General features: G+C 39.9%; 1 protein-coding gene across 3 annotated transcripts in view; it reads right to left on the minus strand.

The window, feature by feature from the left end:
- SH3GL3 (SH3 domain containing GRB2 like 3, endophilin A3) overlaps nt 1-22313 on the minus strand; it is an 84025-nt gene continuing 61712 nt past the window's right edge. For 2 of the 3 annotated variants that reach the window (XM_063448979.1, XM_063448981.1), the window contains 6 exons: nt 20698-20831; nt 18612-18770; nt 10728-10831; nt 10517-10641; nt 8143-8196; nt 1-331 (listed from right to left, as the gene is read on the minus strand). In XM_063448979.1, the coding sequence (XP_063305049.1) occupies nt 126-331; nt 8143-8196; nt 10517-10641; nt 10728-10831; nt 18612-18770; nt 20698-20831 (782 nt within the window). In that variant the 3' untranslated portion in view covers nt 1-125. The remainder of the gene's footprint in view (nt 332-8142; nt 8197-10516; nt 10642-10727; nt 10832-18611; nt 18771-20697; nt 20832-22313) is intronic. The other variant, XM_063448980.1, reaches the window with a different exon arrangement.

Consider the following 22313-nt stretch of genomic DNA (forward strand, 5'->3'; position numbering starts at 1 on the left):
ATAAAATAAATACATAAAAAATGACGACGGATACTAAAAGTTGGAAGTCAAGTAGCAAGGCGTTCATAGAATGCCACATCCAAAATGGTTTTGTGAGTCCATATTTCATGAAACCATTGTGCTGTTCACTGAGGGAGTGAAACCACAACTTCTACGTAATTGATGGGGAAGAATCCAGATTCTCCGTTGACCATACCTTCAAACCAGTTCTCATCAATTTGGTTGGTTAAAGTAATGATGTCACCTTCTTTAAATCCAAGCTCTCCTTCATTTTCAGGTTCAAAATCGTAAAGTGCTCTGCAGCAAGGTTGGTCAAAATGTACACTAGAACCTAGAAAACATATAGAATAAGTAAATGTTATAATAGGTTCCTAATATTTCCTCAAGATATGTTACTGAAAATTAAAGGGGGGGAAAAAAAACAACTTGCCAATAAGAAGTGTTTAAATGCATGGGATCACAAAATATTGTCTTATACCTTGCCCTTCTATGGCCGTGTCCCTCAGCTGCTGTGTGTACGATGAGCTGCTGGGGCAGGTGGTCACCCTGCACACACAGTTCACCGATGAGGACAGGGAGATGTTCAGCTCCTGGGGCCGGTACTGGGCAGGCAGCTGCGGGGAGTGGGATTTCACACAGGCCCTGGAGGGAGGCAGCTACACCGGACTGGAGCCCGAGGGCACCTGTGGGTGCTGGAGCATCCTCCATACAGGAGGATCCAGAGGGAGGACGTGCAGAGCCCGCAGCGGCTGGACTTCACCCTCTACCAGGACCATGAGCCCCTGGCCAAGCTGTTGGCCACTGCCACCCAGGACAGGGCCTTCATGGGGGAAGGAGTGAGCAGGCACCCCATGAGGGAGGGCAAGGTGAACACACACTTCTCAGATCCTTCTGAACTACCATTCTCAAACTCCTCACCCAGCTTCATGCACCCCAACATTTTAATTGGACAAAGGACAGTTTAATTTCTGTTTGAGAAATTTTAGGTTAAATAAAAATATTGTTTTATATGGAATTAGTTTTGGGGGAAAATATAAACTTTGCAAGCCAAATGAAGACATCTGGCACAAAGACAACTTTACAGCACTTGGCCTTATTAGCTCTAATACATCCATATATTTTTTTTTTTTTGTTTGTTTTTGCGAAGTGTTTTTCAGCATTCGGCATCTTATCCTTGCATTATTGGTCTCCCCTTCCCCAATGTTAATACTTGCTGGTTCCTTTCTGTATGTCTCTCCAAATCTGTGTTCTCCAATTGCACGTGTCATCTGGAAGTTTTCATGAGTAGAAAGTTGATAATAGAACTAAGGTTATTCACTAATGTGAGCTTTCAAAGTGAATTTAAAATTTAAGGCCAAAATAGAGAATCTTTCCAATAAAGTCAGCTATGCTTCCAGTTTGGCTACTTTAGTATGAAATTTGAAATTCACAAGTGAAACTCTATAGACCATGATGAGCAGCTCCTGATTGTCCTTCTTTGAGTGATTAATGCCGATGTGGAAATTTGCACAAAATGAATTTTACCAAGAAGTATGTTTGCCTTTTTATTACTGTAAACATATAGTTGAATTAAGTGTTCTTGCATAGCAAGACCACTTAATGTTATCTCACATATATATATATATATATATATATATATAATTTTATTATAGCCAAATGTACCACCCTAACTCCTCCCACAGTTTTTACACTACATAGACTGCAATATACCGAGATGTGCGGATTGTTCCCGATTGGATTGCTATTACTTTGTGGAATGTTTCGCCGAATGGTTCATGGAATATCGTCGTTCTTGTGGCAAAATTGGTCCCATAGGAATGAATTGCAAAATGTTCAAAACTAGAGTGGGAACTGGCAAAAGCTGAAAAATCAGGACATGATTTCTAAACTGCCACCAAAATGTAGGTATGGGTCTTGTGATTCTCACAATATAAAGCTCTTCGCTGTAGGATGTATCGTTTTTGAAATCCGACCGTTTGAAAATGTCAACCGCCAAAATACTCTGCCCTGTGCCAGGCTGGAACAGTAAGTGATGTCATAGACAGGGCCTTTTGTACACCTGCTAATGTTTTTATAAATGTAACTGTGAAGCACTTTGGGCAACAACGTTGCAATTAAATGTGCTATATAAATAAATAATAAGTTACTCCGCCCACTCCAGTTGTAGACTACTGGTGGAGGCAAGAACACTTCACACAATTTCCCCAGAAATTGTAGCTTTTCTTGTTATTTCTACAATGCTTAAATTTATTCATTCAAGATTTATTTTTCAAAGGTCCAGATGCTAGTGAGTTAGTTGTTGGTCAAACTGTTGTTGTGCAATATGCACTTGTCTAGATGTACACACAATCCATTATAACTATAGATGATGGCTAAGATTCTAAAATGAAACATCATCATTTGTTAAGGGATCACTCCAAACACTAAAGCCCATTGTAGTGGTTATGGTGCATAGAGCCTCCTGGCTCATGGTAATTTATCAAAATGTTTTTAGAATGGCTTGACAATTTGCCTGCAGGAGAAATTCTTGTCTCTGTACAAGACGACACAATCAATGCTAGACCATACGAATTGGCAGAGAGCTCAACTGGCGCTTTCAGCCAATAAGTGCAGTCCTACTGGAGAAGATCGAATGAAATTGATGTGTCCTTGAATGCCTGTGGGACTTGTTAGTTGCCAAAACAGGTCCTAGTGGTCACGGAGATTGGAATGTTCTTTCAAATATAGAACATTTTCTGCCAATAGGTGGCTTTCCGGTTTGTAGACAGAAGGCATTTTACTGTCAGTTGTCTTAGAGTAAAATGTTCATGCCAGCTGGCAATGGAGTAGAACATTAATGCAGTATATAGTTACAGGATACATGCCCATGAGAATATATTGGCAGGTTATTAGAAAGTAACTACAAAGTACCATCATTCTTCACAATCAATGCCAGTGTCAAAACTGGTGTCTGTCATAAATGTTTCCTTTTTTTATACCATTGAAACTAGTTCCAAAACAATGTTTCTAGTCTCCTCATTTGTATTGTGCTCCCTGGCTGTATCGGGGCTAAATTAAGTTGTGATGTCACTCTCCACTGCAATCATCTGCACCATAGTGACGTTCCAAAACTGTTGCTCCAAATATTGGCTTTATCCAGATTGTTTTGATACGATGATGGAGGGAAAAATATACAACCAGGATGAAAATGCTTAAAGAGGGGAATCTACTATCAGAATGTCTCAATAGAAAAGGCTTAATCTTTTCCAGCATCCATCCCTCTCTTGCCTATTTAAATCCAGGTTTCCTATTAATAGATGCTAGTTTAAATCTCAATCATGAAGCTAGCTTGTGTACACGCTTATTTCTTTGCAGCTTTAGCCCCTGCTCTTGCTAAGTAACCTGTTCACTGAACTGAAGCCCTTGTTCCTTGAACCATGTTCATGGTAAACTGACAATGCTTGCGCATATGCCCCACAGTCAGGGCCGGATTAACATAGGGGCTGATGGAGTTGCAGCTCCAGGCCCAGGCCCATGGAATAGGCCCATTTAAAAAAAAAATATATATATTTTTTTTCTTCCCCCTTACACACTACTCTTATGTTTGCCACCTGTATTTTACTGGCACAGCCGGTATTTGAGGCTGCCTGGCCATGCCAGTATCCCGGCAATACAAAAAACACCATCTTGCCCCCCTGGGCCCTCTTTCCTCCCTAAATATAGTAAAATCTTACTTGTATTCAAGTCTGCAGCTGCTGGCTCTGCCTCTGAACTGACTGACTGCTGAAATCATTAGAAGTGGTGGTCTGAGCAAATTACAACGCTTCCCCATAGGATTGGCTGAGACTGTCAACTAGGCAGATCAGGGGCAGAGCCAGCACAAGTCAAACATAGCCCTGGCCAATCAGCATCTCCTCATAAAGATAAATTGAATCAATGCATCTCTATGAGGAAAGTTCAGTGTCTGCATGCAGAGGGTGGAGACACTGAATGACAGTGCTGCACTAGGCAGTACTTCCCCAGGAAGCACCTATAGCAGCCATCTAAGGAGTGGCCAGTTGAGTTATTTTCTCTGAAAAGACAGTGTTTACTGCAAAAAGCCTGAAGGGAATGATTCTACTTACCAGAACAAATACAATAAGCTGTAGTTGTTCTTTTGACTATAGTGTCCCTTTAAGTTTGGAAGCTTAAGAGGGATGTATGGCAACAAAACTTGTGTGGACTGGCTGACAATAAAATTAGTTTAGGTAATGCAGACTTTAGTTTCTCTCTGTTGCATGTCCGCTTTTTTCTACACTCACTACATACACATTTATTCTGCCCAGACTGTATACCAGGAGCTTCTGCCTGTTAGTAAGAACGTAAGGACACAAGTGTACATGTGAGTGCTAGGGGACAGTCCTTAGAAAGCTTGGAGTAGGCGCATCATTTGATGCATTTATGTCAAGCTCAGCAGGTGCTGCCTGCATAGTATGCCCTTTGGTTGGACAGCCTGCATGATTGGCTGGCAGCCTGACATGCATTCATGCCAGGCTGGCCTTCCAATTTTGTGGACAAACATGCCCCCTTTTTGGGCATGTTCACCCCTTTTGGCAGGTCTGGTCACGTGATTCGCACACTCTTTTACCCTGCACATTGACTTCCTGCTTCACTGGACACTGCTGTTAGGCGGTATGGATTTATTTTAAAGATGAAAGCATAAATTAGAGAGAGATTAGCATAGAGTATGTGTTTTCGTATAGCTGCATCCTTTCCCTCCAACACCATCTCCATCTGATACATGACGCTTGGGAGGTATGGTTGTTTTAGTGTTTTTGGTCGATAACATTCTGTAATTAGGCCCATCATAATTGTTGGCTCCAGGCCCACTGGGCTCTTAATCTGGCCCTGCCCACAGTCCTAGTACTACACTGATCACCTGGCGTTGAAACCCTGATCACTAATCGGACAACCACAGGCATGAGCAGCACATTTCATTAGGGTATGCACCCAATATTTTTTTTTCTCTTTATTTCTGTTTATTCCGGTAATCCAAACATATATAGAATTCAGTTAATAATGCAATCGAACAGTAAATCGGCAGTATGCTTTGGTACAGTGGTTGCATATATTCAGTGAATTGTCATTACGTTACATTTTGGTTATGCAGTTGTATGTACATATTCAATACCTTTTGTGGATTGCGAGCCAGCTCAACCCATATGTTGTTAAGATCCTATGTTGGTGGCTAGCCCCATAGCCCACATGCCGCTCTATGTATGCATGGTCTCTGAAGACCACGATAGCATCGCGTTTGGGTGCTCTAGCCCCCTGTGGTATGCCTGCCTGTGTGGACACCAGTTTTTTTCAAGAAATTCCAGCTCAGGGCTGGATGAGAGGACTCCTATAGAGAGGAGAAAGAGAGAGGAAGTGAGAGAAAGAGTAGCGAGAGGAGGGTTTATTTAAGACCGGTGTAGTGCCGCCGTGGGTCTTCTTAGTAAGGGTGGGGGAGGGTAGGTGATGTTGGTGAGTGTTCCTGTGGGTTCTGCTTTTTTCAAACTGTGTTGGTGAAAGGTTTCTAGTGTGGCTACAGTTTCCCCTTGTCACATGGTTGTTGCGCCCGGAGCCGCAGCACTTTGGCTCACCCTCCCCTCCAGCCATTCATTCCATTTGCCCCCTGCATCTAGGCTTCAAGTTTGCTGCTATCAATATGTGAAATGCCAGGGTGCACCCAATATTTTTTAAATGTTATACATGGGGAATATATATATATATATATATATATATATAGTATATACACGGCATTCACCATAACTACATCAGCTCAGTATGTGCTTACGGTGTCAGAAATGTCCTAGTATCCTCCAAGTGTAAGTAGTTTGACAACTTCCCTGGGTCCCTGCAAGAACCTTCTGTTCCTCCAGGCTTGCCACGCAGGACCAGCCCATTGGCTGGGAGCTTGGATCTGCACATCCAGACTCAGCTCAGTTGTAAGAATTCTGATTGCATGGGAGGTGGTGGTGGGCTCCCAGTGGAGCATAAGTTGCCAATCTGTTATGAGGCTTTTTACTCTGGGAGGAAGTTAGAACATTCCTTGCACTAAAGTTCCTACTGTTTGCTATAGTGGTTATGGTGCTTAAAGTATACCTTTAAAAGAGCGTGTGTGTGTGACTGTGTTGTTTAGGTGTAGAGTGGCTGTTTGTTGGTAGCGATGGGTATTGTGTGGTGCTGTGTATGGGTAGCTGTGAGTAATGGGTGTTGCTGCGTATGGGTATCAGTGACAATTATTTACGTTAAATGTCTAAGACATGCACATAATTTAGAGTATATGTTTACCTTTCTCCTCATACCAGTGGCAGAACTACCACACCGGGGCCAGCCGGCTCAGGGTCACAGTTAGGCGCTGTGGTTCTTTAACAGAACAACCGGGCCCTTTGGTCTGTGAAAAACCCTGGTGCGGGGAGGAGTACAGGTCACTTCCTCCCTGATTACCAAGGAGCCGTGTGGGAGAGAGGACCAGAGAGGAGGGAGTCTAAGAGTCAGGATTAGAGGAGGGAAAGCCTGGCCCAGACTCGCACGCTGGTCACTGGGAGATTGTGCACCCCCTTGGTGACTGGCAACCGGGGGGGGAATCACCTGCCCGCTTCCCCGGGTTAGTTCGCCACTCATTCTACTTATATGTACAGCAACTACCATTTACACCAATCATTTTCCATTTGGTTATATTGCAAGTCCATGTGATACAGTCCATTGCATGGACTCATTTGATAATAATTCAATTGCTTCTAAAGTAAAAACCGTTCATTTATCTTTAAATTTATTGTGTCCTTCCAGTATTGCAAATTACAATGGTAAAACCCCTAACAGACATGGCCGCACCATTACAATACTATGACCCCAGAACACTGATCTATATAAACTCTTAATTCTCTATACTGTGCATTTGCAATTCTACATATCTGGCTCTGAGGCTGCAATAAGAAAACACAGCAAGCAAGCACAGGACCGTCTAAGTACAGTGACTGGGAAGCAATTAGGCAAAATTCCAACACATAACAAGTGGAGTATGGAATAAATGGAAATAAAACTGAGCATTTACATTCTGGCTGTTTCAAGCCCATTTCAAAGCATCCATCTGCAATTGCTTCTCCAATGGCTTCTATGTCAATCCGGCTAGACTTGGGCACAGTTAACAAATTTGTTTCAGCCGAACCAATAATTTAACATTTTCTGGATAGCAGAAATTTGTGCATGTGATGGTTTGGCTAGTCTGAATTTCATCCCTCAAAAAAAAAAAAAAAAAAAGATTTGGGAAAACTAATCAGACGAACCAAAATGGTGAAAAATGGGCCAATCCGTGTACTGCAAAATATATACGTAATATAAATATCAGGTTTACTTTGCAATACACAGATAGGCACATATTCCCACCATTCGGTTTACAGATCATATTAAAAAAAAAAAAAAAAAGTGACCAAAAGAGGGAAGAAGAGCAGTTAAAAAAAATCTATATTTTCTGCTTCTACTTTTTCCCCTTTATTGATCTGAATAAATTCAACATTTAGCAGCTGTCACCTAGCTATCAATCATCTTTTTTCTCCCATAAATCGGGTTGTTTTTTTGTGTTTGAATGCACCATGGGTGGAACTCTGAATCACGAATTAAACAAGCCTTTTCATTGCACAAATCATTTGTTTTGTGATAAGTCTATGTGGCGGATTGGAAATCAAAAATTCGGACTAACTTTGTAACAAAATGAATCTCCAAGTCTAAATCAGACCCTGCATGACTTGAATCCTAAATGACTTAAGGAAAATGTAAATACTATTATGATACAGGATGCATCAACTTGATCAAAATCCGCTTTGTGCACAGCGAACAAAACGTCACCAACACAGTTTTGAAAATATATCTCATCCACGGACGTCCGTGTTGTGCCTGCTCATTTTTTTATATTTTGTTAAACAAAACAATGAAGAATTAGTTGAGGCAAATCATGTTTGTATATAGTTAGTGGTAGTAGTTAGTAGTACATATAGAAAACATTTGATATTAGCAGTCTGTGGAAATGGTCTGGGCGTTACGTGTTAGGTGTATATTGCAGTTAGAAGTTTGATCTAGTAGCACTCAGCATTTTGAGCTTGTACTTCACACCATACACTCATCTGAAACACAACTACTCACAATTAGAGGGTTTGGTCGTAGCCTTCTTGTTGCTCTTAGGTGGGCGTGTTTTGGCTGAGAGAATATGAATGAGGTAAGTGGTACAATATAGGTAACTTTTAGGCAATGCCAATTGTAACCAAGCACATAAAGCAGCTAGTTATCTCTTAATGTTATATGTACGGTGTAAGGTGTAATTGTGAACTCAACGTTCCTTAGACCTTAAAGGAACATGTATTCCTGACCCTATAGTGTTAAATAATACTAATTAGGCCCCTCTTACCCCCTTAAATAAAGTAAAAAAAACCCACCTTATTGCCAGTGCTGCACAGGTCCACCGGCACTGGCTCCACCATTGCCCCGCCTCCTCGGTTGATATCAGAATTGATGATCTCAGCGAATTACAATGCTTGCCCATAGGAACCAAGGAGATGTGGCGTGGGTGGAGCGAAACACCCTGGCCAATCAGCATCTCCTCATTGCAATGTAGACACCAGAACAACTACAATAAGCTGTAGTTGTTCTGGTGACCAGAGTGCCCCTTCAAGCTAGGCAGGAAAGGCTATTCAACATAATATAAACCATTGACATAGAACATTCAGAATACTGCTGTTGTACACTGTATATAATGTAATTTCCAGTATAGAATCATACTTTACTTTACTTTTAACATAGATTAACACTGCACAGGCATTCTGGATTCCTGTTCTGAGCAGTTTTAATGAGATGGTCATTTGCCGCATCAAAGTCATGAATGAATATTTTTCCTCTCTGATCATATGACAAGTCAGAGGGCCAAATGGCGCCAGTCTCTATTTACTAGATACAGAGAAAGGATTGGGGGCACACCCGAGACCTGCATTTTGCATGAAAGGTGCTGCCGCAGTGACCAAACTTCATACATGAAATAAATAGTTGCGGCGCACTCAGACTAGAAAAACTAAAACACAAAGAAGGCTTCTAAATTGCCTATCTAAGAATAAATATGGGGATTTAGTTCCACCATATGGCCATATGATATAGGAGGAGTTTTCAATAGTCAGGTCACTTTTATTATTTTCTCCATTCAACACAGATATCATCTGCAATATTGAGTATATTCGTTCTAGCACTAACACTTTAATTGTTTAGTTTTAACACTGTTTTAATAGCTTTCATCACTTTATTTTTGTATACTCACTTTTGCTCTTACCAGGATTTAATACACTTTATTTTTAATACAAGTACTATTTAATTTGTCCCCCACATTTTAGCGTAGGACCCACCGATATTGGGGTACTTTGAAAGCAGTGGTGGGCTTAACAACATATGGCCATATGGTGGAACCAAATCCCCATATTTATTCTTAGATAGGCAATTTAGAAGCCTTATTTGTGTTTTATATTTTCTAGTCTGAGTGCGCCGCAACTATTTATTTCATTTCTTCTATTTACTAGATAACCTGATAAATGAACATATTTATCCACGATTATCATTGTATTTTCTTTGCAGTTTTCATTTCCTGGTTTTAGCACTTGAGATTTAACTACCGCCAGGCTGGAAAGACTGTATTTTGATTAAATCTGGGTCATTTGCCAAACCAGCAGAATCCATTATCCTCCTATTGCTTTTAAACACCCCATCTGAAAACATTGAGTGTGTAGCAATACTAGCAGCGAGTGAGGGGAAATGGATCTTATTGGAATCGCTGTGCGATGTAGGGTTTTCGTTGCCTGTTTTTTAAACTAGGACTTTGTTTAAAGTCCAAAGACATGCCACAAGGCACTTGAACAAGACAAATAGGGCTCTCATCTTTCTAAGAAAGCAAAATAGTAGCTGTAAGAAGCCTTCTGGCACGGATTCCTGGCTCCGGTGTGTGCCGTTATTTGTCGTGATTATTAAATGGACATGTTAATATATTATCTTAATGAGTGCACATTTTAACCCACACTGGCAGTGTATGCTGCAATGATCATAGGTTTTACGTTATTCTGGCAACACAGCCGCAGCGCATAATCCCAGTGTTATATGTAAATATGTATATATAATTTTTTTAATGTATTTTTAAAAATAGTTCTAAAGTATGCATGTTAATGCTCCAGGCTAATGATTAATTCAGCTTCAGCTGCAGACAGTTCACATTAACCACCTGTTTCTGTATCTCTCCTGCCTTTTCAATCCCATAGCACATGTGCAGGATGGCTGGAGGTGTTTCCGTGTGTTCCTAGATGTACTGCCTACAATTAGCTGAATTTAGAAAACACAAGGCCAAATTAGTCAACTTGAATAGATAACCGATTTATAGAATTCTTCCAAATCAGTCTCTTGATAAGTGTTCTAGATCTGAAATATTTTTCCCCCAATTTATTCTTTAATACGTTACAGAAATGAAAGTACTATTACAAGTCAGATTTACCTGATAACGTCATCGATGTATTGAAGGAAAGGCCATTATGCTGCAGCCTGTCCGTACACTCCAGAGTTGACATTATTGATTTTGATTGGAGTTCCCGGCGAGGGCGACTAGATGCGGTATTAATTCTGTAGGTAGAAAACAGTATCGTGAGCTCGTCTGGCCAATCCAGGTTCTTTGTACAGAAATTCACCTCTAATGATTTTACAATCACCTGTTGTGCAACCTGCTGTGGAGGTCTTCCAGGATGTGAGTGCACTGTCTGTGATAGTCTAACGCAGCTTCTATTAGAACAGCCAGCTGGCTTACTTGTTCTATCTGTAGGGAAAGAAAAATAGTAAACATGTGTCCAGTGCCTTCGATGAAGATTGCTTTCTAATATAAGGTCTCACTCTTGACGTTATTTCATTATTGCTTTATTTTAGCCCTCTAACTCAAGGGTACCCAAAATGTAGATTCCTAGATGTTGTAAAACTACAACTCCTATGATGCTTTGTTTGCCAGCGTGACAATGAATCACGGAAGTTGTAGTTTTAAAACTTTTAGGGATCTACCTTTTGGGCACCACTACTCTAACTTGTCATATGATCAAAAAGAAAAAAGAAACTATTGTGTTGTCTCTTGTGCTCTTAAGAGAGTCATAAGGACCCCACCACCCAGCCCAGTACTTTAATGTGTTCTGTGACAGTAATCTTATCTCCAACGCATAGTGGCACAGATCATAAGAGGAATATAAGAGGACTATGAGGGAAAGTAGCAAGCAATTAAAAGTAATGGGTCTCCTGCAGTAAACGATTTAAATAATTGTCTTTGCTGTATTCCTAACAGTTTTGGATTAAACCCTCTGCCTTTTTATTAACTAGAATAGGTGGTGTACTGGTATATAATACAAAAAAAACATTTATGGCCAGAATATTGGGGATTTATAATCAGTTTATAACACTATCAAGGAAGATTGTATAGGAACTGGGGATTGTACACTCTCCACCTGTTACCTGATTGTGTGACTTTGTGGGCTGTTGTTCTCCATTACTAGAATTTACCCTCCATGCCACAACTAACAGAGAAAGAATGGAGAGATCAGAAACATTATCTCTTCTACCAGATATGAGGGGCAACCCTTAGTTTAATATGGCACCATTTGCCCTTTCAAACAGTGACTCTCTTAGCCTCTTTGGCCTCCCCTCGCATTACCACAATGACAACGTGCCTGTGTTTCCTCACTCACTGTGATATTATAACCGAGTCCATGCGGTAAAGTGACACAACAGAGTATTACTTCGTTGTTGAAAATAACATTTCGATTGTTAGGCCCACCTTGAACATGAATACCATGGAAATGATGCAGACTACAACATTTTAAAAAGGAAAGGAAGACTTTAAAAACTGCCTCTGTTTATTTTTTTAAAAAAGTGCCTCAGAGCAGATATGATAACACACTATACTGGGCCTGTACAAGCCCGTCTCTGGTAATCTTCTCATTAACAGTCCTATACAGAGTACAAGAGGTCATCATTTTAGAAGGTTTAAAATGATAATGTGAAATTATCTGTCTAAGAGTATATTTTATCTGCTTTTGGATTCTTTTTTTCTTTTTCTTTTTTTTTTTTAGAAAATAAGAATGTGTGAGGATAACTGCTAAATAGCGGAGGGAGTCAGAGTTGTAGGTGGAGCATAGTCTTTAAAAGTTCTGTCTGTCTCTCTGTCACCCCCTATCCTGTGAGGGGGAAGAGGCATCTACCAATTTGTGAACTGCTGCACTGTGTATAGGGGAAAAAAAACTAATTTAAAAGGGAGACTTACAATCAGAATTACTACTTAAACTTAAAGGGACGCTATAGGCACCCAGACATCTTTAGTTCATTAAACCAGTGTTCCCCAACCCAGTCCTCAAGGCACACCTACCAGTCCAGGATTTAAGGATTACTCAGTTTTGTCTAAGGTGTTTTTTCTTTTTTTTCTAAAAACACCTTAGACAAAACGGGGTAATCCTTAAATCCTGGACTGGTAGGTGTGCCTTGAGGACTGGGTTGGGAAACACTGCATTCAGGGCCGCCATCAGGGCATGACAACCATAACAGTTGTCATGGGCCCGGCGGCCCGGGCCCCACATGTGGGGCCCATCGGGTGGCCCACACACTTAGGGCCACCCGATGAGCCCCCTCCTTCAGGGGCCCGGTCAGCGCTATGGCCGTTGTATAGTGCGACCGGGCCCCTTTAAAAAAAAAAAAAAGCAGCCGCAAGTGCTGCTGGGAGGAAGTGCTCACTTCCTCCCAGCTCACTCCGCGCGGGAGGAGCGCGCCCGCCCGCCCGCCCAGCCGTAAAGAGGGAGAGCCCGGCAATGAAGAGGGAGCAGCGCCGACTCCCATCATCCCCAGCCACCCTCCTGCAAAGAAAAGGTAAGAGACAGGAGGGTGGCTGGAAAATGAGCTGTGTGTGTGCATGTATGTATGTATGTCTGTGTGTCTGTATGCATGTATGTGTATGTATGTCTGTGTGTCTGTATGCATGTATGTGTATGTATGTCTGTGTGTCTGTATGCATGTATGTGTATGTATGTGTATGTCTGTCTGTCTATCTGTGTGTCTGTATGCATGTTTGTGTATGTCTGTCTGTCTGTATGCATGTCTGTGTCTGTATGCATGTATGTGTGTGTCTGTATGCATGTCTGTGTGTGTCTGTATGCATGTCTGTGTGTCTGTATGTCTGTCTGTATGTGTATGTCTGTATGCATGTATGTCTATGTATGTATGTCTGTCTGGATGCATGCATGTCTGTCTGTATGTCTATGTCTGTCTGTATGCGTGTATGTCTGTGTGTCTGGATGCATGTATGTGTATGTATGTCTGTCTGCATGTCTGTATGCATGTATGTGTATGTATGTCTGTCTGTGTATGTATGTCTGTCTGTCTGCATGCATGTATGTCTGTCCGTATGTCTATGTGTGTATGTATGTATGTCTGTATGTCTGTCTGTATGTATGTATGTCTGGATGCATGTCTGTGTGTATGTCTATGTCTGTCTGACTGCATGCATGCATGTCTACGTATGTATGTCTGTCTATGTATGTTTGTGTATGTCTGTATGCATACATGTATGCCTGTATGCATGTATGTCTGTATGTATGTATGTGTATATGTATGTCTGTATGTCATTATATATGTATGTCTGCATATTATTATGAACGTAGGTCTGTGTGTATGTGTGTATGGATGTCTGTATGCATGTATGTCTGTCAGTATGTCTGTATATATGCATGTATGTCAGTCTGTATGTCTGTATGCCATTATGAATGTATGTGTGTATGGATGTCAGTGTCTGTATGTATGAATGTGTGTGTGTGTGTGTGTATGTATGTATGTATGTATGTCGGTGTCTGTATGTATGTGTGTCTGTCTGTCACTATGTATGCCTGTGTGTATGTGTCAGTATGTATGCCTGTATGCGTGTATGTCTGTTTCAGTATGTGTGTCTGTTAGTATGTATCAGTGTGTGCGTTTGTGTCTGTGTGTGGACCCAGTGAGCGGTATTTGGAGGCGGGCCCCAGGGGGCCCAGACCCTGAGCTGAGTTAGGGGCCCCAAAATTTCTGGTGGCGGCCCTGACTGCATTAAACTAATCTTGGTGCAATGTCCCTCTCCCCCTTAGTCCTGCAATGTACATCATTTTAGAGAAACTGCAATGATTATCTTGCAGGACTAAGACTGCCTCTAGTGTCTGTCAATCAGACGGCCACTAGAGGCACGTCCTGGCTTATAGCCTACTTTAGATCACCTGACGCTGGACATCCTCATTAAGTCAGTGCTTTCCTATGGGGAGGGCCTAATACAGTCGTGGCGCTCGCAGCCAGGTGACGTTGGATGAGAGGGAGTGCCGAGAGACATTGGTGCTGGGATCATGTAAGTGTTAAAAGAGTTATTTAACCCTTGCAGTACTCAGGGGGTGGGGGCAGAGGGTACTATTGAGTAAAGAATAAAGCTTTGTATTCCATACACTATAGAATTCCTTTAGTGTAGTGGTTCTAGTACAAATAGACTATCTATGCAGTCTCAGCAATGAAAAGCAATGCCTTTCGTGAGAAAAGGCCGTGCTTGTTTATATTGCTTCCAGAGGACACTTCTAGTGGCTGTCACTTTATGTTGCAGGACCGATATTCAGCGTGTTCCCTGTAGGGAAGCACTGCATTGGCTGAGATTATCATCATCGATGATCTAAGCTGGGAGTAAAGTGGTGGCTACATGAAGACAGGTGCGCCTTAGGCCTAACAGCAAAATAATCTACTTTATTTCACTTTTTCAGGGAGCAGCAATAATCCAAATTGGAAGAGAAACAATCTTACATTGGAAGTGCAGAAAATGTAGTGTTCCTTTAACTGATTTCCAATTATGTCATAGAAAGTGAAAAGTTCCTGATTTTAAAATCACTAATCTGATATCTTCTTGTATCAACAAGTTGTTCCACCACATATTACGTATTTTTGTGTGCTACGGAAAAGTTTTTTTTCAGTGAATAAAAAATGGTTTGTCACCTTCTTTTGGACCAACAGCAAGAACGGATGTGTGAAATACCGAACTTGATGGGCATGAGTCTTTTCAACCTAGATTCTCTAACTATCCATCAAAACAGCTGCCCGACTATGTAAAATCATATGTTGCCAGGGAAAAATGAATTAAAGGGACACTATAGTCACCTGAACAACTTTAGCTTAATGAAGCAGTTTTGGTGTATAGAACATGCCCCTGCAACCTCACTGCTCAATCCTCTGCCATTTAGGAGTTAAATCCCTTTGTTTATGAACCCTAGTCACACCTCCCTGCATGTGACTTGCACAGCCTTCCATAAACACTTCCTGTAAAGAGAGCCTTATTTAGGCTTTCTTTATTGCAAGTTATGTTTAATTAAGATTTTCTTATCCCCTGCTATGTTAATAGCTTGTTAGACCCTGCAAGAGCCTCCTGTATGTGATTAAAGTTCAATTTAGAGATTGAGATACAATTATTTAAGGTAAATTACATCTGTTTGAAAGTGAAACCAGTTTTTTTTTCATGCAGGCTCTGTCAATCATAGCCAGAGGAGGTGTGGCTAGGGCTACATAAACAGAAACAAAGTGATTTAACTCCTAAATGACAGTGAATTGAGCAGTGAAATTGCAGGGGAATGATCTATACACTAAAACTGCTTTATTTAGCTAAAGTAATTTAGGTGACTATAGTGTTCCTTTAACTAATCAAGGAGAGAATCCCTGGTGTTCTCAAGCTAAAGCTGTGAGTTCTACAAACTCCACTACAGTCATTTTTCATGCAAAAGACAATGTTCAGAAATTCACGGTTTATAAGCAAACGTTTTCTTTCTAATACACCATCTGACCGATCAAACAGCAGAGAATGCTTGCTCTTAGTTAAATAAACTATTTAATTGTGCCAGATTATATAGCCTTGCCAAGATTTCTGTTTCACATTATTTGAATAAATGAGTATAGACCTGAATGCAAGTTATGTTTGTCTTTCTCTCTTTTATATTCCTTTGCCCATCCTGTAAAACAGGATTATAGGGTGATGTATTACAGTAAATTTATTTATCAACTCATCTTTTTATGTCTAAATTCCTTGGGGGGAACTACAAAATTAAAAAAAAACTAAAATCATTCTCGAGTTCAAATGTGTTCCGGAGTCACCTGTAAATTTAGCAGTTTGGATGCCAACTATTAAATACCAATACCATTATTAACTAAAGTAACTGGTGGTGAATTGTTTTTTTTGTAAATGAACTGGTTTTTTTTGGAGTTGGAGTTATTCAGTAAAACCCAAATCATAGTAAAATGAACAGTTGGTAAAAGTAAATTATTGGAAAGTATTCTCCAAGTCTGTTGCAATCACAGCTTGGCTACATGTTTCCCAATTCGGTTTTCAATTCACCGCAATTTAGTTTAATAAGGACACATGACATGTGTGACATGTCATGATTCCCTTTTATTCCAGAAGTTTGGTCCTTAAGGGGTTAAACTGCTAGTGAAATATTAAAAGGCGATTTATTTAGTAAACCTTGAGCGGTGGAGAACTGACATCCATTTGGAAAAAACAAACAAACATATAAACATCAAAAAGCCATTAATAGATACACTCCCCCAAAAATGTTTTAAGCATAAAGAATTTGTATTCCATTAAAAAAACACATGTATCTAAATTAATTGTATTAACATTGTATTGGACAGTTCAAGTGCATACGGTACATTTTGATTCGTTAAAAAATAAAAAAAGTATTAACATTATGTATATAAGGATCTGAAACCCTTTTTAATGTTTACATGGTGGTATTTGTATCTTCTTTCTTATATGTATTTAATATCTGTAAAAATGTAATGAAGAATAAAGATAAAGAACCAAAAAGTGTCCAAACAGTCCAGTATAGTACAAGGACAGGCTTATTCAAAATGTGTGAATTGTTGAATTGTTGGGAGTTCAAACTGGATTCTAGTCCAAAATAGCTGAACTGGAAGCTGTAATTCAAGAATACTACGTTTAGTATTTCAACTACTGTGGCCTAAAGAGTTTAATTCACTTTGTATTCACCTTGACTTTCTAACATTTCATATGTTACTGAATAATCCAAACTCAGTTAGATGTATTACACATTAGTAATGTCCTGAACTGCAATTAACCAATATTTTCTCTAGAGGGCAGCAAAACACGTTTAATCTGGTATTTAAAGCGTAATAGTTCCCAAGGACAAGAAAGAGAATTCCTTTTTTTTTTTGAGTATAGATTTACCAAGATTCCTGTGATTGTTTAATGGAAAGGAATCTGATGTCACCTAGGAATGCATTAACAAGCTGTCATTTCTCAATATCACAGCGTCTTTATTAATTTCTTGACAGGGCTCATAGAATGAATTGACAGACGGTGTACTGAGTAAATCTTTCTTTTAAGAAACACTTAATCTGCGTGCCTGGATATTAAAGGCCTACTCAATTTTACCTGGATTTGTGTTTTCTACTACTAAGCCCTGGAATAAACAAAGGTAATCATTATACCTTTCCTTTTCAATATTGAGTATTAGAATCCCTTTATTGGCAGAAAATCCTTTTTTATTATTATTAAAAAAAAGTTATTAAAGGGACACTCCGAGCACCAACACAACTTTCAAAAATCAGCATTGACCTATGTCTATTTGGAAAATCTGGCTCTGCTAACCCCTATAATTACTTTGGGGTGGACAACTGACTTGAGCACAAGCAGTTTTCAAAACAGTTTTCAGCTGCTACAAATGTATCAAATTCCTTTTAAACTACATCCAAACTAATCATTCCGTACGGGATTTACCTGTGAATTGAATATTCAATGAATAAGACTCCCCAGGTAAATCGCAGACGGATCGATTAATTTGGGTATAGATTAAAAGTAATTAAGTAATTTTGGGGTATAGATGAAAAGAACTTGCGCACACGTCTAGTGGACAATGAGGAAATTAAACCTATTCGTTATTATGTCCACATCAGAGGGGTGGATTCTAGGTGCCAAGAAGACTGCTTGACGAAAACTACTTACACCATAACCAAACTTATAGTGATTGTGCTTGGTGTGCCCCTTTAACCCCTTAAGGATCAAACTTCTGGAATAAAAGGGAATCATGACATGTCACACATTTCATGTGTCCTTAAGGGGTTAAAGAGACACTATAGGCACCCAGACCACTTCATTCCAATGAAGTGGTCTGGGCGGCATGTCCCCACGTTTTAACTCTGCAGGTGAAAATATTGCAGTTCTGCAGGACGATTGATGATCTCAGCCAAGGATTCGGAGACAATCGCAGAGAGAGCAGCGCAGCATAGGACAAAAGGTAAGTAATAACGTTTTAACAATTATATGGCGGGTCACGTAAACAACGACTAGGACTCTATATCATTAGGAATACACGTTTGTATTCCTAACACGAAAGTGTTCATTTAAGCATACTCCCTGCAGACTTGTATTGAAAAGTATCCACCCAATGTACAAAGTAAATAACATAAAACAACCAACCTCCTGTCAGACTCTTAACTACTGACTCCTTAAGGTGAACATGTCTCTGACAACCAGGCAGTGTACTCTATTTCATACTTACATCGTTTTCTAAAAAATTGAACATACTCCTTTCTGCAAGTTCCTTGGACTCTTCAAATTTTTCGACAGCTTGTCTGACTTCTTCATCGGGGATCTTTCCATGACGCTTCTTTTTGTAATCATAATCCAAGCGGCGTCCTTCGAGTTTTTTCAAATGGTACTGTATGAAGAAAACAAAGAAGAAACAAAATTTAAAAAAATATTTTGGACTGGCTGAAAAAGTATTGGGTCCTACTGGGTGGATATGCAGAGATGCCATATTAGTAGCACTAGATATGAATAAATGTTGTTAGCAGTAACATGTAAACCTCACCCCGATTCCATTTAGCCTTGTTTATGAAAACTAGAATTAAAATCATGGTCAGTGACTAATGGCAAACTTTTTTTTTTACAAAAGCATATAACTGGAGCAATAAACACACATATTAAATATATATATATTTAAATTCTTAAACTTTTCTCCATTTTATAAAAGAACGTTTAACTTATGGTTTCCAATGTGTCCCTTCTCCAACAACAAGTAGCAGACTTAGACTGTCCGAAGAGAACTGAATTACTGCAAGAGGTGAGCCTGAATTTTTGAGAAAATTCAGAGGGCTACAGAATTAGCCCTCTCACATACCTCTTGCCTGGCTCACTAACCAGCCTCCCCTCATATTTTCCTTCTCTATCCTTGGTATGCTCTCTATTAGTTCCACGTGTCATGTTAGAAATGCCACACTTCAAATGAGAAGCTAGATCTTTCCCCAATTGGCACCATTGCCTGGAGGAACACAACAACACATTTTCTACACCCAGCTCCGTCAGTGTTCTGCAGTTGGCTGCTGATTGTCGGAATGTCATAAGACCAAGGATTTGACCATTTTTACAAATATCAACCTGCTTCAGTCTGTGTAAGTGAATCTTGAGCTGCAGTGTTATCATAGACTGCAGAATGAAGATGTGCTTTTAATGACATAATAGGTTTGTTATGTTACTTTCTTCGTACATACATGTGGTGGTAAGAATGTAGAAAAGTTCTGAAATGAGGGGCAGTGTAGACCGAGTTTGTATGTTGAGATTGTATTATATTGTTTAATAGTGGTACACCTAGTTCAAAAACCAAAGCCTGATCAATAACTAAAAGGTTAAAAAATCACTGACATGAACTAACAGTCAGTCGCCATCTTATTGTTTTTTATCTTCATAATTTTTTACAAAAAAAAAAATAAAATAAAAAAATGACCAACCCTCTGTGGCTAAAAGAAATGTTTCCTCCATGTCACTACTCAAGTGTTCAAGGAAGAATGCGGAGGTGACAGTAAATGCCCAGATGATATGACACAGACTAGTCTTTAGAGTCAAAGTAGGTAGTGAGGGAATAAAGAAATACCCCATATGCTTGGGCTGGCTCAGCCAGCATTTAGTGCCACTTCAATAGCAATCAGCAGTCCCTTGCCTAACTAAAATCTCAGTATTCATGTTTCTTGTTATGCCTGTGACATCTGTCAGCTGCTATAAACCAAGCATATATCATCTGGGTAATGAGGGAGTTGTGAAATGAACATATTGGAGTGCGGCTAAGTGACACATCTAATTTGGCAGGTAGAATACTCAAACATTAGTTAGTGTATCCTAGAGCATGAAGGTATGCCTTAATAGAAAGAGGTATCCTCCTTCACATCAAATATCTTTTATAGGACCCCTATAATATATAATGTCTTGACTATACCATATCAAAACTAACTAAATATATATACTTATATTTAATGATTATCCACTATTTATTACATGTTCTAAATGTATTTTCTCTCTGTATTAAGAAATAACATTGGAAGCTGTCATAGCTTGGCAGTCGTGGCACTGGCTGTACACTGAGACCTAGTGAGTCCATTAGCTCTACCCCCTCACCAATATCCCTTTGATAGTCCTGGGTCAAGACACAGATGTCATTTCCTACCTACTCCCTTATCAACCATGGTTTCTGATAGAAATTGCATCACTTCTGGCAACTTTACATGTTACTCTGCAGGTCAACACAATAGATAAAGGTGTGAGAGAGCAATCTGCTCCATTAAAGGACAACTGTCATCAAAATGTTTACTTACCAGAATTTCTTTTAAGTCCTTGTCTTGTAAACACTGTAGAGGATCAATAAAGTTTTGCTTGACATTGATGTCTAGATAATCTTTCACCTCTGCCATTTGTTTCATACATTCACCAACATCCAGCAAGGCTCCTCCTAAGAAAGGGAGAAAATTAACCCGTTAAGGAATGAGACTCTGTTAAGATGTGATTTGTGACCAAGCCCTTTTTTTCACTTTTAATATGTGTTCGTTCTTGCACACTTTCACCCTTTCTGTTTAACTGCACCCATACATATTATATATCATTGTTTAAAAGGGAACTATGGCTTTATTTTAGTACCCCATATTTCTCCAAACCACAGCAGTAAATATGAAAAAAGAACAAAATTCTCAATGTTACATTTAATTGCATTTCTACACAAGTGCAAATAACACCATATCATTACAATATTATTATATAGTACATGTCTGTACACAATGAAACACACAAAACACCTTATGTCATTGTGATGGGCCTGACATTCATCTGTAAAAACATGTTTCATATGTTAGCACTGGCTCTCTCTTCTGTGCACATGTATCTATCTGGCTCTATACACTTCCACAGTAAAACAAAAGGTCAGAAAACATTCACGGGAGTCCGCACAACAGGACAGTTCATGCAGGGTAATTTAAAGAGACAGTGCAGGATTTATTGCAAGTGAAACTTAGAAAAAAGTATGGTATGACTCAACAATCTGGAGCCACCCTAAAGCTTAGATGTTAAAGACCACTGTCGGCACCATACCAACTTCATTGCAATTAAATTGTTATGGTGCAATGATGTCATGGGCTTCGCCTTACCTTAAAGGGATACTATAGGCATCAAAACCACTTTATCTTAATGAAACAGTTTTGGTGTATAGATCATGCCCACTTTTGCTTCTGTCCATGCAGCCCTAGCCATACCTCCCCTGACTGACTGACAGCCTGCATGAACAAAATGGTTTAATTTTCAATCAGATGTAACTTGATTTAGACATTTTCATCTCCTGCTCGGTAAACTGAATTTTAATCACACACAAGTGGCTCCTGCAGTGTCTAGCAAGCTGTTAACAGTGCATGAAATAAGGGATTCTAAATAAAACAGAATGTGCAATAAAGGAAGTTTAAACATTAGATCTCTCTTTACAGGATGTGTTTAGGTGTTTTAGTGTCACATGCATGGAAGCGTATCTAGAGCTGCATAAACAAAGTGATTTCACTCCTAAATGACAGAGAATTGAGAATGCAGGGGCATGATGTATACACTCAGTGGCGGAACTACCGCGGTTGCCGGGGGGCCACATTGAAGGGCCCATGCTGTTAGGGCCACTCGATGCTATGTATTTCCAGGGGGCCCGGTCAGCGATTTAACAGCGTGACCGGGGCCCCCTCTGATAAGGTCACTTCCTCCCAGCAACCACCGGGAACCACGCTGGAGGAAGGAGAGGAGGGAGTCAGAGTGGGACTGAGCCACTGAACCCCAGGGAAAGGTATGTGTGTCTGTATGTATGTCTGTGTGTATGTATGTATGTGTGTGTGTGTGTGTATGTATGTATGTGAGTGTGTATGTCTGTCTGTGTGTCTGTATGTATGTGTGTGTATGTCTGTATGTG

Source organism: Pelobates fuscus, chromosome 3 (assembly GCF_036172605.1).
Source record: "Pelobates fuscus isolate aPelFus1 chromosome 3, aPelFus1.pri, whole genome shotgun sequence".
Lineage (NCBI taxonomy): Eukaryota > Metazoa > Chordata > Amphibia > Anura > Pelobatidae > Pelobates > Pelobates fuscus.